Here is a 20,518-nt window from a genome sequence, read left to right as displayed (position 1 = left end):
TGCAGGCGCAAGGAGGGTCACCGCCTGCGCCCGGTCCCCCCGGCCCCACCCCGGTTCCTGGGCCACAGGGAGCGGGAGCTCCCGCCTGGCCCCCCAGCACCGAGAAAAGCCCGGCCCCGTGAGAGGACAGTGGCCCCAAAGCTGGGCCCACAGGGAACCCGGAGGCTGGCGGCCAGGCTGGGCGTGGCCTTCATCCCCAAGTCCCCTCTCCTGGGCACCCCGGCAACTCCTGCCGCCCGGTCCCCTCTGCTGGCTCTGGGGCCGGTGTTACAGGATGTGGGTGTGAGGAGGTGAGGAGGGGGAGGAGGGGGAGGAGGGGGAGGAGGGGGCGGGTGGGGTGGGAGCTCCCCGTCACGGCAGAAGCCGCAGACATTCTCACGGTGACTGGCAGAGGGGAGGGCCAATGGGGCCCGGGCGTGGGACCCCTGCCCCTCCCCCACCCACAGGAGCAACCGGACGCCACGTCGGGGCCAAGCTCCGCGGACAGGGGCTGGCAGACAAACGGCTGGGCAGCGCCAAGGCCGTGACAGGGCCCAGGCGGGGCCGCTACCTCGGCGCCGAACCACAGCTGGCCCGCCAGGTTGTCGTGCCGGATCTCCTCGGGGAACTTGACGCAGAAGTCGCGGGGGGCGCGGTCCTGGGGGATGCAGGCGTCCATGATCTGGTCGATGATGTTGAGCACGTTGTCCTGAAACAGGGAGACGCTGCGCTGTGGCTGCGCCGGCGGCGGGCGGGCGGGCGGGCGGGCGGCCGGGACGACGACGACGAGACGCGGCGGCACCACGGGCCCCGGGCCCCGGGCACCACAGAAGCTCAGGCCCCGGAGGGTCTGGGGGAGACTCCTGCCCCTTCCTGCTCACGCTCAGGGCGGGCACAGGCACAGGCGGGCACACGCAGGCTAACAGTTGTTTGTGGGGAAAATCATACAATAATTAATAAATATAACACAAGAACAGCCCAGCCAGTGTGGCTCAGTGGTTGAGCAGCAACCTATGAACCAGGAGGTCATGGTTCGATTCCTGGTCAGAGCACGTGCCCGGGTTGCAGGCTCAATCCCCAGTGTGTGGGGCGTGCAGGAGCAGCCAATCCATGTTTCTCTCTCATCATTGATGTTTTTCTCTCTCTCCCTCTCCTTCCTCTCTGAAATCAATAAAAACATATTTTAAGCCCTAACTGGTTTGGCTCAGTGGATAGAGCGTCGGCCTGCGGACTGAAGGGTCCCAGGTTCGATTCCAGTCAAGGGCATGTACCTTGGTTGCGGGCACATCCCTAGTAGGGGGTGTGCAGGAGGCAGCTGATCGATGTTTCTGACTCTCTCTCCCTCTCCCTTCCTCTCTGTAAAAAATCAATAAAATACATTTTTATAAAACACGTATTTTAAGAAGAGAGAGACTGCTCTTTAAAACACACGGGGCAGCGAACGGTTTTGAACTCTGTGTCAGAGGGTAACAAGATGGCTTTTTATTTTATATTTTTATTGAGGTATTATATGTGTACATATCTTACTATTACCCCCCCACCCCACACCCACACATGCCCTCCCCCCCCAGAGTTTTGCGTCCATTGTTTATGCTTATATGCATGCATACAAGTCCTTCGTTTGATTTCATAACTCCCCCACCTTTCCCAAACTTTCCCCTGTAATTTGAAAGTCTGTTTGATGCTTTACTGTCTCTGTATCTATCTTTTTGTTCACCACTTTATAATGTTCTTTACTATCCCTAAATGAGTGAGATCATGTGGTATTTTTCTTTCATTGACTGGCTTATTTCACTTAGCATAATGTTCTCCAATTCCATCCAGGTTGCTGCAAATGATAAGAATTCCTTCTTTTTTATGGCAGCATAGTATTCCATTGTGTAGATGTACCACAGTTTTCCGATCCAGTCATCTGCTGATGGGCACCTAGGCTGTTTCCAAATCTTAGCTATGGTGAATTGTGCTGCTATGAACATAGGGGTGCATATATCCTTTCTGATGGGTGTTTCTAGTTTCTTCGGATATATTCCTAGGAGTGGGATTACTGGGTCAAATGGGAATTCCATTTTCAGTTTTTTGAGGAAACTCCATACTGTTCTCCACATGGCTGCACCAGTCTGCATTCCCACCAGCAGTGCACGAGGGTTCCCTTTGCTCCACGTCCTCGCCGGCACTTGTTGTTTGTTGATTTGTTGATGATAGCCATTCTGACAGGTGTGAGATGGTACCGCATTGTTGTTTTGATTTGCATCTCTCGGATAATAAGTGACTTTGAACATGTTTTCATGTGTCTCTTGGCCTTTCTTCTGTCTTCTTTTGAAAATATTCTGTTTAGGTCTGTTGCCCATTTTTTTATTGGATCATTTATCTTCCTCTTATTAAGTTGCATAAGCTGCCTGTAGATGTTGGAGATTAAACCTTTATCAGTGATAGCATTTGCAAATATGTTTTCCCATGCAGTGGGCTTTCTTGTTGTTTTGTAAGATGGCTTTTTATTGCATCTTAAATTCCATTCCATTCTCTTCTTTAAAACTGTCGGGTTCTTTAAACATCTACCCCTTATTCTGTGAAGTTACAAGCATGTTGGAATTTGTGGAGGCTTTTCCTTTAATTTGTCAGAGGTAAATCTCATGCACATTCCCCTCCGCCCCCCGGACCACTGGGAACAGCGGGAACGGAGACGCCGGGCGCCCTGGGGAAGGACCGCGGCGTCGCCCCGTGTGCACACGGCGGTTCTGTGCTCCGCGGCTGCCGTTCCTGGGGGGACGGGTGATGACCTCACAAATCTACCTGTGAGGCTCCCTGGCTCCTCCGCGAGGTGTCTGACCCCTCCCCACTGTGGTGACTGAGTCTGGGCCACTTCCTCCGATGCCCTCCCTGGAGGAAGGGCGTTACAAGGTGGGGTGTCAGGGCCCCTCCCCGCCCTGCGCCCCGCCTGCCAGCCGGCCCTCCAGGAAGAGGGCTCTCACGGAGGAAGCGCCACGCGGGGAACCTCGCCTCCGCGGCCAGAAAACAAAGCTCGCCCGCACCCAGCGGGACCGCTGCGCGTCTCTCTAAACGGGCTCTGGCTGGGAAGGCTCCTTTCCCAAGGCTCAGCACAGCCCCGCACGGAGGGCGGCAGGGACAGCGCTGACTGCTCAGCGACCGCGGCTCGCGGTGAGCGCGGCCCGGAGAGCCAGCCCCACGCTCCCTGCAGGGCCGGCTCCAGCCCCGTGTCGTCCACAGACCAGCGGGTGAGGAAGAGGGCGCATGGATGCAGGGCATGTGGCTCAGCCATGAAGAGTGACATCTTGCCCTGGCCGGCGGCTCAGTGGTTAGAGCCGGCCTGCACACCAAAGGGCTGGGGTTCCATTCCGACTGAGGTCCACACTGGTCTGATCCCTGGCCCTCAGCAAGGCGCGTGCAGGAGGCAGCCAACCGATGTGTCTCTCACATTGATGCTTCTCTGTCTCCCCGCCCCCCCCCCCACTCTCTAAGAACCAACGGAAAAGATGTCCTCAGGGGAGGACCAACAAAAATAAAAGAAACGAAGGTAAACACGGTTTCCTGCGAGCAGAGGCGGAAAGAACTCACCGCCAGGAAGCCTGCTCTGCAGGACACGCTACAGACAGTCCTTCAGGCAGAGGGGACGGCACAGGTGGACACGGATGCCACAGAGGACGGGGCACCAGGAGGGTGACCGCGCGGCAAAGGTGCCAGGTCCTCTGCCGACACGTAATGCCACCCACGCCCCACGCCCAGGACAGGCCCCGATGCCCGGGACAGGCCCCACACCCGGGACAGGCCCCACACCCGGGACAGGCCCCACACCCGGCACAGGCCCCACGCCCGGGACAGGCCCCACACCCAGGACAGGCCCCACACCCGGGACAGGCCTTAATGCCCAGGACAGGCCCCGATGCCCAGGACAGGCCTTAATGCCCAGGACAGGCCCCGATGCCCGGGACAGGCCTTAATGCCCAGGACAGGCCCCACACCCGGGACAGGCCCCACACCCGGGACAGGCCCCGATGCCCGGGACAGGCCCCGTACCCGGGACAGGCCCCACACCCGGGACAGGCCCCACACCCGGGACAGGCCCCACACCCAGGACAGGCCTTAATGCCCGGGACAGGCCCTGATGCCCGGGACAGGCCCCGATGCCCGGGACAGGCCCCGATGCCCGGGACAGGCCCCACACCCGGGACAGGCCCCACCCCCGGGACAGGCCCCACACCCGGGACAGGCCCCACACCCGGGACAGGCCCCACACCCAGGACAGGCCCCACACCCGGGACAGGCCCTGATGCCCGGGACAGGCCCCACACCCGGGACAGGCCCCACACCCGGGACAGGCCCCGATGCCCAGGACAGGCCCCACACCCGGGACAGGCCCCACACCCGGGACAGGCCCCACACCCGGGACAGGCCCCGATGCCCGGGACAGGCCCCACACCCGGGACAGGCCCCACACCCGGGACAGGCCTTAATGCCCGGGACAGGCCCCACACCCGGGACAGGCCCCACACCCGGGACAGGCCCCACACCCGGGACAGGCCCCGATGCCCAGGACAGGCCCCACACCCGGGACAGGCCCCACACCCAGGACAGGCCCCACACCCGGGACAGGCCCCACACCCGGGACAGGCCCCACACCCGGGACAGGCCCCACACCCGGGACAGGCCCCACACCCGGGACAGGCCCCACACCCGGGACAGACCCCACACCCGGGACAGGCCCCACACCCGGGACAGACCCCACGCCCAGGACAGACCCCACACCCAGGACAGGCCCCGATGCCCAGGACAGGCCCCACACCCGGGACAGACCCCACACCCGGGACAGGCCCCACACCCGGGACAGACCCCACGCCCAGGACAGACCCCACACCCAGGACAGGCCCCACACCCGGGACAGGCCCCACACCCGGGACAGGCCCCACACCCGGGACAGGCCCCACACCCGGGACAGACCCCACACCCGGGACAGGCCCCACACCCGGGACAGGCCCCGATGCCCAGGACAGGCCCCGATGCCCGGGACAGGCCCCACACCCGGGACAGGCCTTAATGCCCGGGACAGGCCCGCACTCACCTGGCAGGAGCGGAACTGGCTGACGAGCAGGGTGCACCGCTGGGGGTCCTTCCGCCCGTCCAGGCTGTCCAGCTCGGCCGCCACCTGGTTCAGCTCCTCGTCCGCATAGTAGAACTGGGCCAGCAGCTGCGGGTCCGACCTCTGGGGAGACAGCACCCGGGCGTGAGCCAGGCCGAGGAGGGCGGGCACGGGGGCGGCCGCTCCCAGGCCGTGAGCGGCGGCTGCAGCCCCGGCGCCGACACCCGGGCGACGAGCAGGCGGCTCCCCCATCGGCTCCTGCACAGGCGTCTCCACCCGCCCGCCCGCCCGGCGCACCTGCGAGCCCTCGGCTTTAGGACGATGAGGCCGCGCTGCTCCTGGGAGGCCAGCACAGTCTCTGCAGGCAGGTCCCCCCTTCCCGGGAGGGACGCCCCACACAAGGGCCCGGGAGCGTGGGGTCGGGGTCGCCTGGCCAGCGGTGTCCTGACACCCAGCTCAGGAGTGGACGCCGGTCACCACAGCCCTGGGGCCCGTCCAGGCCAGCCACCGGCTCCCTCACGGAGGGCTCGGGGCGGTGCCTCCAGGCGGCCGGGGCTCTGAGCTGGTGGGAGCCACGCCCACCCCTGACGGAGACGCACTCAGCACCCACCCTCAGCGCACACCCCAGACCTCGCACCCAAACACCCCCCCAGGGGTCGGCACCTGCTGTGCAAACCGCAGCCCAGGAGGCCGCGGCATGCGGGCCAGGGAGGCTGGAGGGGCCGGCTGCCCGCTGCCCGCTGCCCGTCGCGCGCTCCCGTTGGACCCCGGCGGTGCTGGCCTCAGCCCCTCAGCTCACACAGCTGACACTAGCCCGTGTGCAGGTGGGGCTGCAGGGGAGAACCGTGTCATCACAGGCGTGCACATGTGGCTAGGCATGTGAGTGTGCCTGTGTGTGCACACGTAAGCACACATGTGCATGAGTGTTTGTGTGAATGTGTGTGTACACAGGTGAGTGTGTGCACACATGTGGGTTCACATGTGTGAGTGCATGCAGGTGTGTACACAAGTGTGTTGCATTTGTGTGTGCATGTGTGTGCCCCTGCATGTATGTGCAAGAATGTGAGCGCACGCGTGCGTAGCCTGAGCGAGGGCTGGGAGGAGAGGCGCTGGCTGCTGCTCCAAATGGTACCCTTGGCCCGGCCCCCCCGCCCCCCCCGAGGCCAGCCCCTCCCCGTCCTCCATTACGGCCCTTTCCCATCCTGGCACCTCCTCTTGGTTTTAGGGCAGAATCTGGGGGGCAGGGAGTCGTCAGCCTGAACCGAGGACCAGAAACTCACTCGCCAACCCCCCACCAGGGTTCACTCTTGAACTTCCGGGTCCGGCCGGGGATGCGGTGGGGCCTGGACACCTGGAGGGGCTGCCCTGCCCCTGGACAGGCCGAGGGCACCACAGCGCCCGGCTGCCCAGGGGGGAGAGGCGGGACCCGGCTGGCGCCCTCCCAGCCCTCCTGTTTATCGGGAACGCAAAGAACGCTTCCACGTGCCCAGTGCCCAGTGCCCAGTGCCCACCACAAAGCAGGATCGGCGGGAGGGGCGGCGCCCGCCGACCGCTCTGGTCCCAGATCGCAGCCAGAAACCCCAGGATCAGAACCAGCTCTGAGGCCGGGCCGTGTGGCTCAGGCCTCCGTCCGTTTCTGAAACCAAAGAGCTGGTGGGAAGGAGAATCTGCTGCCGGTCGTGCACTCCGGTTTCCGGTCACCAGGGACCCCAGGAAGGGGCCGGCGGCCGCGGTCACCTTCCCCTCAGCGGCACCGCGGGCGTCCTGCCACCCCGAGCGGTCGGGGCACCCAAACAGCTCGGCTGCACTCACCGTCACAGACACGCCGTCTCTCGTTAAAATGCCTTCACTGCGTCGTCTGGTGCGCCAGGCGCCCACGTCGACGCTCGGCGACCTCCTGGCGTTCCTGAGGGAAGCCCCGCAGGCCCCCTGCAGATCTAGAAGGTTCCGTCCCTAAGAGACACTGCAGACCAGGCCAGAGCCCTCCTCTGAGATTCGCCGACGTCGGCACGGCGCTCCCGGCGGGCGGCCCGCCCTGGCTGCCTGGAGTCTGAGCTGACTCCGCGAGGAGCAGGCATGACCTTCCGAGGAGCGACCAGCACAACAGAGAAACATCCATCTTCCTTGTTTTCCTTGTGGCAGCAAAACAGGGCCCGGCCGCCCCTCGGGCCAGGCACCGTGAGGAGCCACCTTCAGACGGGGCCACCCAAGTGCGGCCCTCAGCTGCCCGCCCGCACCCTTCGCTCCGGACCCAGTGGCCGAGGCCGCCTCCCCAGCCGGCTGGCCCGCCAGCACCAGGGAAGGCCTGCCTGGGCCGGGTGCTGGCAGGAGGCGGGGCTGGGACTCCCCTGCTCCCCCTGCCGGGGGCTCCGACCTCCTGGGCAGAGACCACCGTGGAGGCTCCTGTGCTGGAGGGTGCTCCCAGCGCCGACCCCGAGGAAGGGGCCGCCTGCCGCCGGCACGCGTGGCCGTGGACCAGCAGAGGCCACGGGTGGGCACGCTGTAGCCACGGTCTCTCGCCAGGCGGTCCTGTCCTCTGAGCCCGCGGGCGGGCAGACACCGGGCCTGAGCCGTCACTCACACGCTGGGACCTGCTGGGCCTCACGCCGCAAGCCACCCGCAGGCCCTGCCCCGGGGCCCTCCGACTGACATGTCTCCGAAGACTCCCTTTTCTCTCTTGGTTAATCCTCACCCAGGGATGTTTTTCCGCTGATTTTTAGAGACAGTGGGAGGGTGAGAGACAGAGAGAGACACATCGATGTGAGAGGCACAGCCATTGGTTGCTCCCCGCAGGGGCCCCGACCAGGTCCAGGATGGAGCCTGCACCCAAGGTACGTGCCCTTGACCGAATCAAACCCGGGACCCTCAGTCCCCAGGCTGATGCTCTATCCACTGAGCCACACCGGCCCGGGAGAAAGCGCCTGCTTCTGAGGGCGCTGTGACCAGGTCCGCCCTGATGCGTGCTGTGCACGCAATTGGGACGGACCCCGCATATTCAGGGGCCGGAGGCGGGGGTGTGGAACCAGGCTGCCCCCCCAGGACCTCGGCTCTCTGGGGGAGAAAAGCTGGCTCTTCAGGCTGTCAGATGGGCACGGCGTGGCTGTGGTTCGCCCACATCAGAGGCCTCCCGCTCGGCACCTGCAGGGGGGTCCGGCTCCGGCCCGCCCAGCAGCGCCGTCCCCTCTCCTCCCCACGGCCCTGTGTGCAATGCCCCTGCCAGTCTCCTCTGGGGGGCAGGACACCGGGCACAGAGAGGCCGAGACACCAGCCAAGGCCACACAGCTAGGGTGCGGTGCCGTGGGCTCAGGGGCGGCCGGGGCACCCACCACCCTGCTGACCTTCGTCCTCCTTAACTACACGGAGAGCGATGAGTCCCCATAAACCCCATCTACTCCTTAAACGTGGGGGGGACAGGTACGGGGCCTCCTCTGGGGGTGATGGCCGTGCTCTGCAAGGAGACCGCCGGCCCGCGTGGCGTGGACTGGCCGTGGGAGGAGCAGACTGCCACGCTGCCCCAGACACCGCGGCTCCGTCCTCCCCACCACAGGCGTCTTATTGCCACGAAGGCCCACCGTGCTCCTCTGCAGGGCCCGAGGGGAACCACCCGGCCCCGAATCACACAGCCCGGAGCCCGGTCCCCCCTGCGCACAGGCCCCGGCTCCCCCAGGTCCCTTCCAGGGCGTAAGGCTCCTGGCAACGCAATTTAACCCCCCCCCCCCCCCCCCCGGCTGCGGACGCTCCGGAAGGAGGCAGGGGGGCCGCCGGGCACACGCCCCAGTCGGCTGTGTCTCCGCCACACACCGTCCCTCGGAGCCCATCACCCCAGCCGGTGGCTCAGCCCCCTGCTCCCCTCGGCCCCCCGCTCCCCGCGGCCCCTGGCTCCCACATCCTGACTCACACGGCCCTTGAGCGCAGCGTGGCGGCTGCCCCACGAGGCCCGGTGTATTTGGGTTGTTTTTAACGCGATAAAAAGGACGTCCTGCGTGTGCGACATTTGGAGACAGGCTTTGATTTGTCACATCCTGTGCGCTGCCCGCGGGGTGGCTTCTGCAATCAGGCGCCCCTCGGCGAGCCCACGGCACGAGCCACGCCGCAGGGCGCCGGCTCGGGAAGGCCCTGGCTGTGGGGGCGCCGGTCCCCAGGAGGCCGCACGGCTCCCTGTTGCCGCTGGAACAATTCACTCCAAACTCAGTGGTTAAACAAGACGTGTTCCTTAGAGTTCCGAGGACGGAACCCCAGCACAGGGCCAGCGGCTAAACTTGGGTCAGCGGGCCGCTCCCTCCAAAGGGTCTGGGAGGCCCGTGTCCTCGCCTCTCCCAGCCTCCACGGTGCATGTGCGTCCAGTCCCAGCTCCTCCGGCGGCTTCGGCCCCTCCCCCCACCGCGGCCCCTCTGGTCACACTGCCGCCCCGGCTAATCCAGGGCCATCTCACAAGCCGACTGGTGACCTTGGCTCCATGTGCACCCAGGCTCTGGGATCGAGGGGTGAGCATCTTGGGGGCCACCGTTCTGCCGGCTGCTGGCAGCGTTTCTGGGTCGCGCCCTCCACGCCTCAGCAGCCATGTCTCAGACCCCAGGGCCCCCCTTCTTTTTTAATAAAAATATTTTTATTGATCTCAGAGGGGAAGGGAGAGGGAGAGAGAGAAGCATCAATGATTCGAGAGAATCACCGATCGGCTGCCTCCTGCCCGCCCCACTGGGGCTAAAGCCTGCAACCGGCAGGTGCCCTGACCCGGAACCACAGTGGGACCTCCTGGTTCGGGAGCCGGCTCTCACCCACGGAGCCACGCCGGCCGGGCTGCTGTTTTAGAGACAGGAGGTCGCAGCAGGGTTCACCTCCAGGGAATGATCTAGAAGGCTGGGAGACCAGTATGGGCACAGGGGACAAGGCTGAACAGGCAAAGGGGTGAGGTCCAGTGCCTGGGGGGTAACCGCCACCCCTCAGCTGTTCTAGGGCAGGTTTTCATTCTTAGCCTTTAAATTCAGTGACTAATATAATTTATTATATGTACTAGAGGCCCGAGGCACGCAATTCGTGCAAGGTCCCTGGCCCTGGCCCCCGCCCACCGCCACTGCGGCCCCCGCCTGCTGCCGCCACAGCCTGGGGCCTCTGCCTCGGCCCCCGCCCGCTGTGGCTTTGTCTGGAAGGATGTCCGGAAGGACGTCTGGTCTAATTAGCATATTATGCTTTTACTATTATAGATTATTATAGATACCAGTACATGATATATAATCAATACAAGTATAATCAGTAAGTCCAAATTAGTATACGTAAATAGAATCAATTTATGTGTATTAATTTGGATTTGTTGATTATATTTCCACATAAAAACATACTTGGATATACGGGGTAAATAAAGTTATCATTAAAATGCTAAACAAACAAACACGTAAACCCTGTGGCGATCCCTCACCTCGGGAGGGCCGGCGCCTGCGTTAAAGGGCCGTGTCGCCCGCGCGCCTCCGTCCCGACTCTCCTCACCTCCCCCTGCTGCCGCTGCCGGGCTCCGGGAACCCTTTCTGCCGCGTGTGGTAGCTTTTCCCGGGAACCCCACTCAGTGAGTTACTCTGCGGACCAGGGGACTCAGGCCCACAGGGAACAAGCTGGGGGCGGGCCTTCCTGGCCGCCGTCCAGAGGGGGTGTGAGTGGGCCTCGAACCCGCCCCCCGAGCTCCACCCAGAGCCAGCCCTGGCCCAGAGTCCCTGCCACCCATCACCCACCCCACCCCTCACGCCAGGGCCACCACGGGAGTGACCCCAGGACGCAGAGTCCCGTCCACCACCAGGGGGCAGAGCTGACGGCCGCTGCGGAGGGCCCGGCCCTGCGGGTCCAGGGAAAGGGACCTGTGGGCTCCCAGCTGGGCCTCGAGCAGCAGCCCCTGCAGACGGGCCGAGCGTCTTTCTGCTCAGCCCAGGGCGTCTCCTCCCCGTGACCTCCAGGGGCTTCTCCGGAAAGACCCCCTCCCCCCATGCTAAACCCTTTTGTTTATTGTGGTGAAATTCACATAACGTACAATTAACCATTTTTTAAATATGTCTTTTTATTGATTTCAGAGAGGAAGGGAGAGGGAGACAGAAGCATCCATGATGAGGGAGGATCACTGATCGGCTGCCTCCTGCACGCCCCCCACGGGGGATGGAGCCTGCAACCCGGGCCTGTGCCCTGACCGGGAGTCGAACCCTGACCTCCTGGTTCATGGGTTGATGCTCAACCGCTGAGCCACGCCGACCGGGCCCATTAGCCATTTTAAAGTGCGCAGGCCAGTGACACGGGACATTCACACTGTGGTCCCACCACCTTTGGCCCGAAGGAGACCCGCAGCCCTCGGCTGCCACTCCTCCCCGCCCTGCCCCGCCCCGCCCGGCTCTGCACTCGCCTGTTCTGGACGTTTCGTGTTTCGTGTGCACAGACGCACGCGCTGTGCCTGGCTCCCGACACCGAGCCCCGTGTCTCAGCTCGCCCGCGTGGCAGCAGGGACTTCCTTCCCGTCCGTGGCTCAGTGACCACCTGCTACCCGCCCAGTCACTGGGGACGGGCTTCTGGCCGCTACGAAGGACGTTACTATGCGCATGGGCGTTCTGAAGTGCATCTGACATTGTGTGTGTGTGTGTGTGTTTGTTATGGATCTCAGAGAGAGGAGAGGAGAGAGGGAGAGAGATGTCAATGTGAGAGGAACATTGATGGGTTGCCTCCCACACGCACCCCAACTGGGGATCGAACCCCCAACCTGGGGATGTGCCCTGACCGGAAACTGAACCCTAACCCTTCAGAGCGCCAATCCACTGAGCCACACTGGCCAGGGCGCGTCTGACATTTAGGTGGTTTATTGTCCTTTTAGGCCATTTTAGAATTATAACATCCCTAAACATAATTGGAATCATCCTCAAAAACTGAAAATCCCAAGATAAAAATGTCTGCCCTACATCCCCCCCCCCCCAGTGGGTGTGCTAACCCCGCTCCCCGAGCCCGGGCCATGGTTGGGGGGAGCACACTGGAGACCCCCACGCAGAGCCCGAGGACCCAGCCAGGAAGGGGGTCCCACGCGAAGTGCCCCCCCTGCCCCCCCCCCGCACGGAAACGGGGAGGCAGAGCCTCAACCTCCCTGTGCCCCGGGAGGCCGCTCCATTCGCACGCACCAGCGCCCCCCAGAGATGGCCACAGCGCGTGACAGCCCGACCCTCCCCCGTGCAGCCTGTTCAGAGGGTTTAAGCCCATTCACTCCTGCCCCCCCAGCCGTGCCCCCCCCCACGTCTGAGTGTCTTGTGCCCCTGGGAAAAGCACAAAAGCAGCTGCTTCATGAGATGAGACTCAGGAAACACTGGGACAGCTCCGCGCCGCCCCCCGCAGGGCCCCAGGCTGTGGACCGGCGCCTCCTCCGAGGGGGGCTCCTCCGAGTGGGGCTCCCCCAGCTCACGCAGCCTCCGAGACCTCATGTGGGAAACGGTGCATCGGACAGCCCAGTTGTTAACAAGCACCCCAAAACCTCAGCGGCTTAACCAGGAGGTCTGGCCCCGAGCTCCTTCCACCAGCCCCTTCCCCTCGGCCTTCACCGCCCTCGGCCCTGGGGGCCCCTCCTGGATCCTGAGCCTCCAGCCAAGGAACCGGAGGGAGGGTGCGGGTCACAGGTCACAGGTCACAGGTCACGGCCACAGGAAGACTGAGAGGTTCGGGGCCCACGCGGGAGGCGCGTGCCAGGGGCAGTGAGGGCACGGGGGCATTGCCATTCCTCCCGGCAGCTGGTGCCGCCCTCGCGTGCCTGAGGGCCTGTTTCCACCAGAAAGGGGCGGGGCTGCACCCGCTGGGCACGCCCACTCAGGTGACAGCTGGAGCGACGTGGCCTCTGGGGCCCAGAAGACCGCCCCCCCCCCCCGCCCCCGTGTGCGGTTCTGGGAGAAGCCCGCCCCCTCGTGCCCGCCCCGCGCCCCCCTGGCCATGACGGTGGTGGTTAGACAGTGAAGCCATGGCTGACAACCTGGACAGAGACGTCTCCCTAACTCCACACGGCAGAGGGAAACTGAGGCCTGGGCTGGAGTGGGGGGTTCCCCCTCAGGCCCGGAAGGACGCCCCTGCTGCCGTCTACGCAGACCCGAAGCCAGGTGGCGGGCAGGACAATTAAACAGCCTCACGGCGGGGAGGGGGGGGGGTCATGGGGGGAGGACACATATGTAACCCCTTAATCAATAAAGAAAAACACAACACAGCCTCCCAGCACCCCCGGTGCTCTCTGTCACAGAGCAGGACTCGCGGGCACACAGCACGGGGGGGGGACACAGCACGTGGGGGACACAGCACGTGGGGGACACAGCACGGGGGGGACACAGCACGTGGGGGGACACAGCACGTGGGGGGGACACAGCACATGGGGGGACACAGCACGTGGGGGACACAGCACGTGGGGGGCACAGCACGTGGGGGCACAGCACGTGGGGGGTACAAAGCACGTGGGGGGACACAGCATGTGGGGGGACACAGCACGTGGGGGCACAGCACGTGGGGGGTACAAAGCACGTGGGGGCACAGCACGTGGGGGGGACACAGCACGTGGGGGACACAGCACGTGGGGGGCACAGCACGGGGGGGGACACAGCACGTGGGGGACACAGCACGTGGGGGGGACACAGCACGTGGGGGCACACAGCACGTGGGGGGCACACAGCATGTGGGGGGCACACAGCATGTGGGGGGCACAGCACGTGGGGGACACAGCACGTGGGGGGGACACAGCACGTGGGGGCACACAGCACGTGGGGGGGACACAGCACGTGGGGGGGACAGAGCACGTGGGGGGCACACAGCACGTGGGGTACACACAGCATGTGGGGGGCACACAGCATGTGGGGGCACAGCACGTGGGGGACACACAGCACGTGGGGGACACAGCACGTGGGGCACACAGCACGTGGGGGGGACACAGCACGTGGGGGGGACACAGCACGGGGGGGACACAGCACGTGGGGGGGGCACAGCACGTGGGGGGCACAGCACGTGGGGGACACAGCACGTGGGGGACACAGCACGTGGGGGGGACACAGCACGTGGGGGGCACACAGCACGTGGGGTACACACAGCATGTGGGGGGCACACAGCACGTGGGGGGCACAGCACGTGGGGGACACAGCACGTGGGGGGGACACAGCACGTGGGGGGACACAGCACGTGGGGGGACACAGCACGTGGGGGACACAGCACGTGGGGGACACAGCACGTGGGGGGGACACAGCACGTGGGGTACACACAGCATGTGGGGGGCACACAGCATGTGGGGTACACACAGCACGTGGGGGACACAGCACGTGGGGTACACACAGCACGTGGGGGACACAGCACGTGGGGGACACAGCACGTGGGGGCACACAGCACGTGGGGTACACACAGCACGTGGGGGGCACACAGCACGTGGGGGCACACAGCACGTGGGGGGACACAGCACGTGGGGGGCACAGCACGGGGGGACACAGCACGTGGGGGGGACACAGCACGTGGGGGACACAGCACGTGGGGGGACACAGCACGTGGGGGACACAGCACGTGGGGGACACAGCACGTGGGGGGACACAGCACGTGGGGGACACAGCACGTGGGGGGACACAGCATGTGGGGGGCACACAGCACGTGGGGGGCACAGCACGTGGGGGTCACAGCACGTGGGGGGGTCACAGCACGTGGGGTACACACAGCACGTGGGGGGGACACAGCACGTGGGGTACACACAGCACGTGGGGGACACAGCACGTGGGGGGACACAGCACGTGGGGGACACAGCACGTGGGGGGGACACAGCACGTGGGGGACACAGCACGTGGGGGGGACACAGCACGTGGGGGGGACACAGCACGTGGGGTACACACAGCACGTGGGGGACACAGCACGTGGGGGGACACAGCACGTGGGGGACACAGCACGTGGGGGGGACACAGCACGTGGGGGACACAGCACGTGGGGGGACACAGCACGTGGGGGGCACAGCACGTGGGGGGGACACAGCACGTGGGGGGGACACAGCACGTGGGGGGGACACAGCACGTGGGGGGGACACAGCACGTGGGGGACACAGCACGTGGGGGACACAGCACGTGGGGGGGACACAGCACGTGGGGGACACAGCACGTGGGGGGGACACAGCACGGGGGGGGGACACAGCACGTGGGGGACACAGCACGTGGGGGGGACACAGCACGTGGGGGGGACACAGCACGTGGGGGACACAGCACGTGGGGGGACACAGCACATGGGGGACACAGCACGTGGGGGGGACACAGCACGTGGGGGACACAGCACGTGGGGGGGACACAGCACGTGGGGGGGACACAGCACGTGGGGGACACAGCACGTGGGGGGACACAGCACGTGGGGGACACAGCACGTGGGGGACACAGCACGTGGGGGACACAGCACGTGGGGGGACACAGCACGTGGGGGGGACACAGCACGTGGGGGACACAGCACGTGGGGCGCACAGCACGTGGGGGGCACAGCACGTGGGGGGGACACAGCACGTGGGGGACACAGCACGTGGGGGACACAGCACGTGGGGGGGACACAGCACGTGGGGGGGACACAGCACGTGGGGCACACAGCACGTGGGGGACACAGCACGTGGGGGGGACACAGCACGTGGGGGACACAGCACGTGGGGGACACAGCACGTGGGGGGGACACAGCACGTGGGGGGGACACAGCACGTGGGGGGCACACAGCACGTGGGGGACACAGCACGTGGGGGACACAGCACGTGGGGGACACAGCACGTGGGGGGACACAGCACGTGGGGGACACAGCACGTGGGGGGGACACAGCACGTGGGGGGGACACAGCACGTGGGGGACACAGCACGTGGGGGGGACACAGCACGTGGGGGGCACAGCACGTGGGGGGGACACAGCACGTGGGGGGGACACAGCACGTGGGGGACACAGCACGTGGGGGACACAGCACGTGGGGGGGACACAGCACGTGGGGGGGACACAGCACGTGGGGGACACAGCACGTGGGGGACACAGCACGTGGGGGGCACAGCACGTGGGGGACACAGCACGTGGGGGACACAGCACGTGGGGGACACACAGCACGTGGGGGACACAGCACGTGGGGGGACACAGCACGTGGGGGGACACAGCACGTGGGGGACACAGCACGTGGGGGACACACAGCACGTGGGGGACACACAGCACGTGGGGGGACACAGCACGTGGGGGGGACACAGCACGTGGGGGGACACAGCACGTGGGGGACACAGCACGTGGGGGACACAGCACGTGGGGACACAGCACGTGGGGCACACAGCACGTGGGGGACACAGCACGTGGGGGACACACAGCACGTGGGGGACACAGCACGTGGGGCACACAGCACGTGGGGGACACAGCACGCCACGGGAGAACTGCGCCACCAGCACTGCCCGGCGCGGGCTCTGGGATGGGATCCACACGCTGACAAGCGCGTCTGCGGCTCTGGGCACCCGGAGGCTGGGGAGGCGCTGAGCATCGAGTGACCTCACAGGCTCCCGTTCGGGGGCGGGGGGGGCTGCTGGAGCCATTCGGTGAGGCTTCAGCCCTCGGCCCTCGGCCCAACTCCCACTCAGCAGAGCCACGGCCTGCACTTCCCGCCAGCGCTGCTCTGCCCAGCACGCCCAGCGAGGACAGCGGTGCCCGCACTGCCGCTCGCCTGCAGCCCCCTGCGGACGTGGCCACCCCCTCTGCCGCCCCGCTCTGCCCGCCCCCCCACCCCCCACCCCCGCTCTGCCGCTCTGCCGCCCGGGCAGGAACACATGAAGCCTGGGCGGTGAGCGAGAGCCCCGCGGAGTCGCTCCCCAGCCCTCAGGCCTCCCGCGCCCACAGCGGCACGGCTGTGCGTCCGAAGGAGCGGGGAGGGCGGGCGGCCAGACCCGGCAGCGGGAGGGAGGGCCGGTCCCTGCCAGTGGAGTGCAGGAGGAGCGGAGCCGCCCCGCCTCGCCCGCCCTGACTCAGCGCTGCCCAGCATCCTTCCCAGAACTCCCCCGCTCCGTGCCAGGCACCTGCCGGCAGCGGGAGCTGGCCCGGCACAGGCTGAGCCCGGCGTTCCGGAAGCCTGGCTTCCCCGCGGCTCAGAGAGAGCAGACCGCTCCTCCGAGGGCGGCCGGTGCTGCGAGGCGCTCAGCCTCTATCAGCGTGGCCACCGGCTGGGAATGAACGCTGACTCCCAAGCCCCCGGAACAGCGTCTGTGCCCGGCCCGCGGGCCCGTCCAGCTGGGCGGCGTCACCCACCCGCCCGCAATTCCTCCCCAAAGATGGAGAACACAGAGTCATCCTGGCCCGTCACTGACACCTCCCCGCTGACGGCCAGGAGTCCTCCCGCGGGCAGCGTCCGCACGCCTGCTCCAGGCCGCGTCCGTCCAGAGAAGACAACCCCTCAGGCTCTGCATGAAGAAGCCGCCGCGGAGTTTAAAAGACTGCCTTCAAGAAGGCACGTGGAAATGTGAGGGTGCAAAGGGCATCTTAAGACATTTTTTAAAATTGGTTTCAGAGAGAGAGAGACATCAGTGATGCGAGAGGATCATTGAAGGGCTGCCTCCCTGCACGCCCCAACTCAGGAATGAGCCCACAACCCCGGCCTGTGCCCTGACCAGGAATCGGACCATGACCTCCTGGTTCATAGGACGATGCTCAACCCCTGAGCCACGCCGGCCGGGCAGCAAACGGCATTTTAATGTGCAACTACTACACCTACATCAGGTTTATTTTTTACTCGACTTAGGTAGTTACTAATGACTCAGAGAGGGAACGACCCAGCGTCAGGAGAGCAGAAAGCACCCCCAACCTTCTCAGAGCCACGAGGACAGGGGGCGAGGACAGGGAGCGTTCTGGTCTCGGGGCATTTTCCAGTCGCGAACAAGCTCAGCGCTCCGTCGTGCCGGAGCCGGGGCCACGTCAAGAATGCAGTTGGGACTGTACGTGCATCTCAATACCAACGTGAAAAAAGGCTCGCAGGCCACCGACTCCCCCAGACACATCCTCCCGCTGCTCACATCTCACACATCAACCCTGCCAGGCCCGGAACCTTCCCAGGCAGGCCTGGCTGGGTGCTGACTGTGCCAAAATGTGTTAAACTCGGGAGGAGGGGGAGAATAAAACTCAACTCGCAATGCCAGGCAAATAGCTGAGCGGTGGCGTGAAGAATGAAAGCCGACGGGGTGACCTAACATGCCCCACGCCCTCAAACAATCAAGACATTGAAGTCCAAAGACAGATCTCAAATAAGGGACCGCCCAGCCTCGGACGGAACGCGGGCACCGCTCCCCGCAGATGCCACGCAGGACACGGAGATGCAGGTGCAGATGCGTCTGGAGCCCAGGGGTCAGCGACAGGACTTAGCCAATGTGATGAGCTGACAGGGAGGAAAAGGGAGGAAAAGGGAGGAGCAGAGCAAACACCACCCCCTCCGCCCCGAGAGCACACATCTTTGGGCCCCGTCACCAGGGTTGGTAACTCCCCAACCCGGCCCGCGTCGGGTCAGGCCGGGAGCGGGCCTTGAGGGGCAGCGCCCGCTGCAGAGGGGAACGTAGGGACTCCATCCTCCGTTCCGGGGTACACGCTCGAGGACGGGGCAGCATCGTTCTCCCCTTTTAAAGACTTGCCCTAAAGGACACAGGCAGGGCCGCGGCACCCCCAGCTACGATGACACGCGGGGCCCACAATCCTCTCCTCCCCTCCAGCAGCAGAGCCCGCTTGGCGACCCCGGACACGAGGCTCTTCCCCGCCCGCCTGGACAGAGGCCCGCAGCCCAGGACCCCTGACAAAGCGTTTTCGGAGACACCATGTCCCCTGGCCTGGGAGACATGTCCCCTGGCCCTGGCCATTTGTCCTTGAACATGCAATGTCCCCCCATGACCTTTAGAAGCAGACTGAGTTTCTCCTTTACTAGTGACAAAAGCCACACACACAGAACGCGCTCCGTGCAGCGGCTGCTTGCCACCTTCCCTGGCAGCCTGGTGACAGCGGGCAGGGCGAGCCTCCCTGGGGCTGAGGCCTGGGGGGCTGAGGCCTTGTGGGGGCTGAGGAGGGGGAGGGGGGCTGAGGCCTTGTGGGGGCTGAGGCCTGGGGGTCTGGGTGAGAAGAGGGCCCACAGAAGGCAGCCAAGGACAGTGAGGCCCCAAACCACACTCAGTGCCAGGAAGCCAGGCTCCGGGGCAGCCCCACCTCCCCTAAGTAGGGCAATGTGGCCGGAGGGCAGCGCTGCTGCTCCAGGCAAGCAAGGACCCGAAACCAAGGGCCCAAGGCAGGGCCCGGGCATCCTGAGCCCCCAAACAGCACTCACACTGGGAGGGCTCTTCCCTCCAAAGCCTGAAGCCTTCAGGCCCCTGAGCTCGCGCCCCACAATTTCCAGTGCCTGTCCTCCTAAGGGACCTGCTGCCTCCCCGCTGGGGGGGGGGGGCACCTGGAGGGCACGGATTTAAGGAAACCCCACCCGGAGGGACACCCTCGCGGGGACGGGAGTTGGGCAGCGGATCCAGAAAAGTGGTTCGCCTGGGAGGAGCGGTGAGGTCCCCGGGGCCATCAGCGACACCGACCTGGATGTCCGAGGCGCCCTTTGGCCACCGGTGACCCCACCGGAGCCACAACCCCCCGACCAAGACCTGGGCGCCCCGCGGCCCTCCCGCTTCGCGGGCCCGGGACACAGAGGGTGCCACTAGGACCCAGCGCCCAGGACCCTGCGCCCGCCGCTCTGGCCTCAGCAGACACGAGCCTGGGCGGGCGGGTGGCGGGGACACAGCGCCCGCAGTGCGACTGGCGCAGCCGCCGAGGCTGGGGCGCGCCGCCCAGACCCGACCCCGACCCCGCGCCCAGGAGGGACGCCGCGCGGGGAGACGGGGGAGCGCGCGGGTGGGCGCCGGGCACGGGTGGGGGCGCCGCTGGCCGAGGTGTGGACCGGTCCCGGTTCTGGAAGGCAGGGCCCAGACGGCGGGTGGGAATCCGCTCCGGACACAGGGACGGGGAGAGGAAACGGGGTTCCCTCCAGAACCTGGGGGAAGTGGCGGGGTCCGCCCCGGAATGCGGAGAAAGGTCGAGAAGTCCAGCCCGGGATGGGGGGAGGGGGACGGGGAATGAAGAGTCACCGGGGGCAGGACTCAGGAGTGGGGGTCCGCTACGGGCTGGGGAGGGGGTCGCGAGGTGCAAGCGGACACGGAGGGCGAGGGAGCGGGGCCGCCCTGGGCGCGGGCGGGGGCGGGGGTGCACCCGGGCCGGGTCCGTCGCGCACGGGGCCGGGCTCCTTCCTGGCACCGCCGCTCGCCGGGCTGGACCGCGGACCCGCCGCGGGGGAGGGCGCCGTCAGTGCGGGCGGAGTGCGGGAGGCCTGCGCGGGCGGCGGGACGGGGCCGCTCACCTTGGGTTTGTACAGCCACTTTCGGAACCTGTGCATCATCGCCGCGCCGGCCCGGCCCGCCCGGCGGCCCTCCCTCCACGGCGAGGC

The 20,518-nt window shown here is 65.7% G+C and overlaps 1 protein-coding gene across 1 annotated transcript in view; it reads right to left on the bottom strand.

The window, feature by feature from the left end:
* ZFYVE28 (zinc finger FYVE-type containing 28) overlaps nt 1-20,488 on the bottom strand; it is a 45,286-nt gene extending 24,798 nt beyond the window's left edge. Inside the window, exons 1-3 of the mRNA XM_054724270.1 lie at nt 20,432-20,488; nt 5,054-5,194; nt 551-688 (exon numbers count right to left, since the gene is read on the bottom strand). Of these exons, the coding sequence (XP_054580245.1) occupies nt 551-688; nt 5,054-5,194; nt 20,432-20,470 (318 nt within the window). The 5' untranslated portion in view covers nt 20,471-20,488. The remainder of the gene's footprint in view (nt 1-550; nt 689-5,053; nt 5,195-20,431) is intronic.
* Between the last annotated feature and the right edge of the window lie 30 nt (nt 20,489-20,518).

The sequence above is a fragment of the Eptesicus fuscus genome, chromosome 2 (genome assembly GCF_027574615.1).
Source record: "Eptesicus fuscus isolate TK198812 chromosome 2, DD_ASM_mEF_20220401, whole genome shotgun sequence".
Classification (NCBI taxonomy): domain Eukaryota; kingdom Metazoa; phylum Chordata; class Mammalia; order Chiroptera; family Vespertilionidae; genus Eptesicus; species Eptesicus fuscus.
This window is presented reverse-complemented; position numbering and strand designations above follow the sequence as displayed.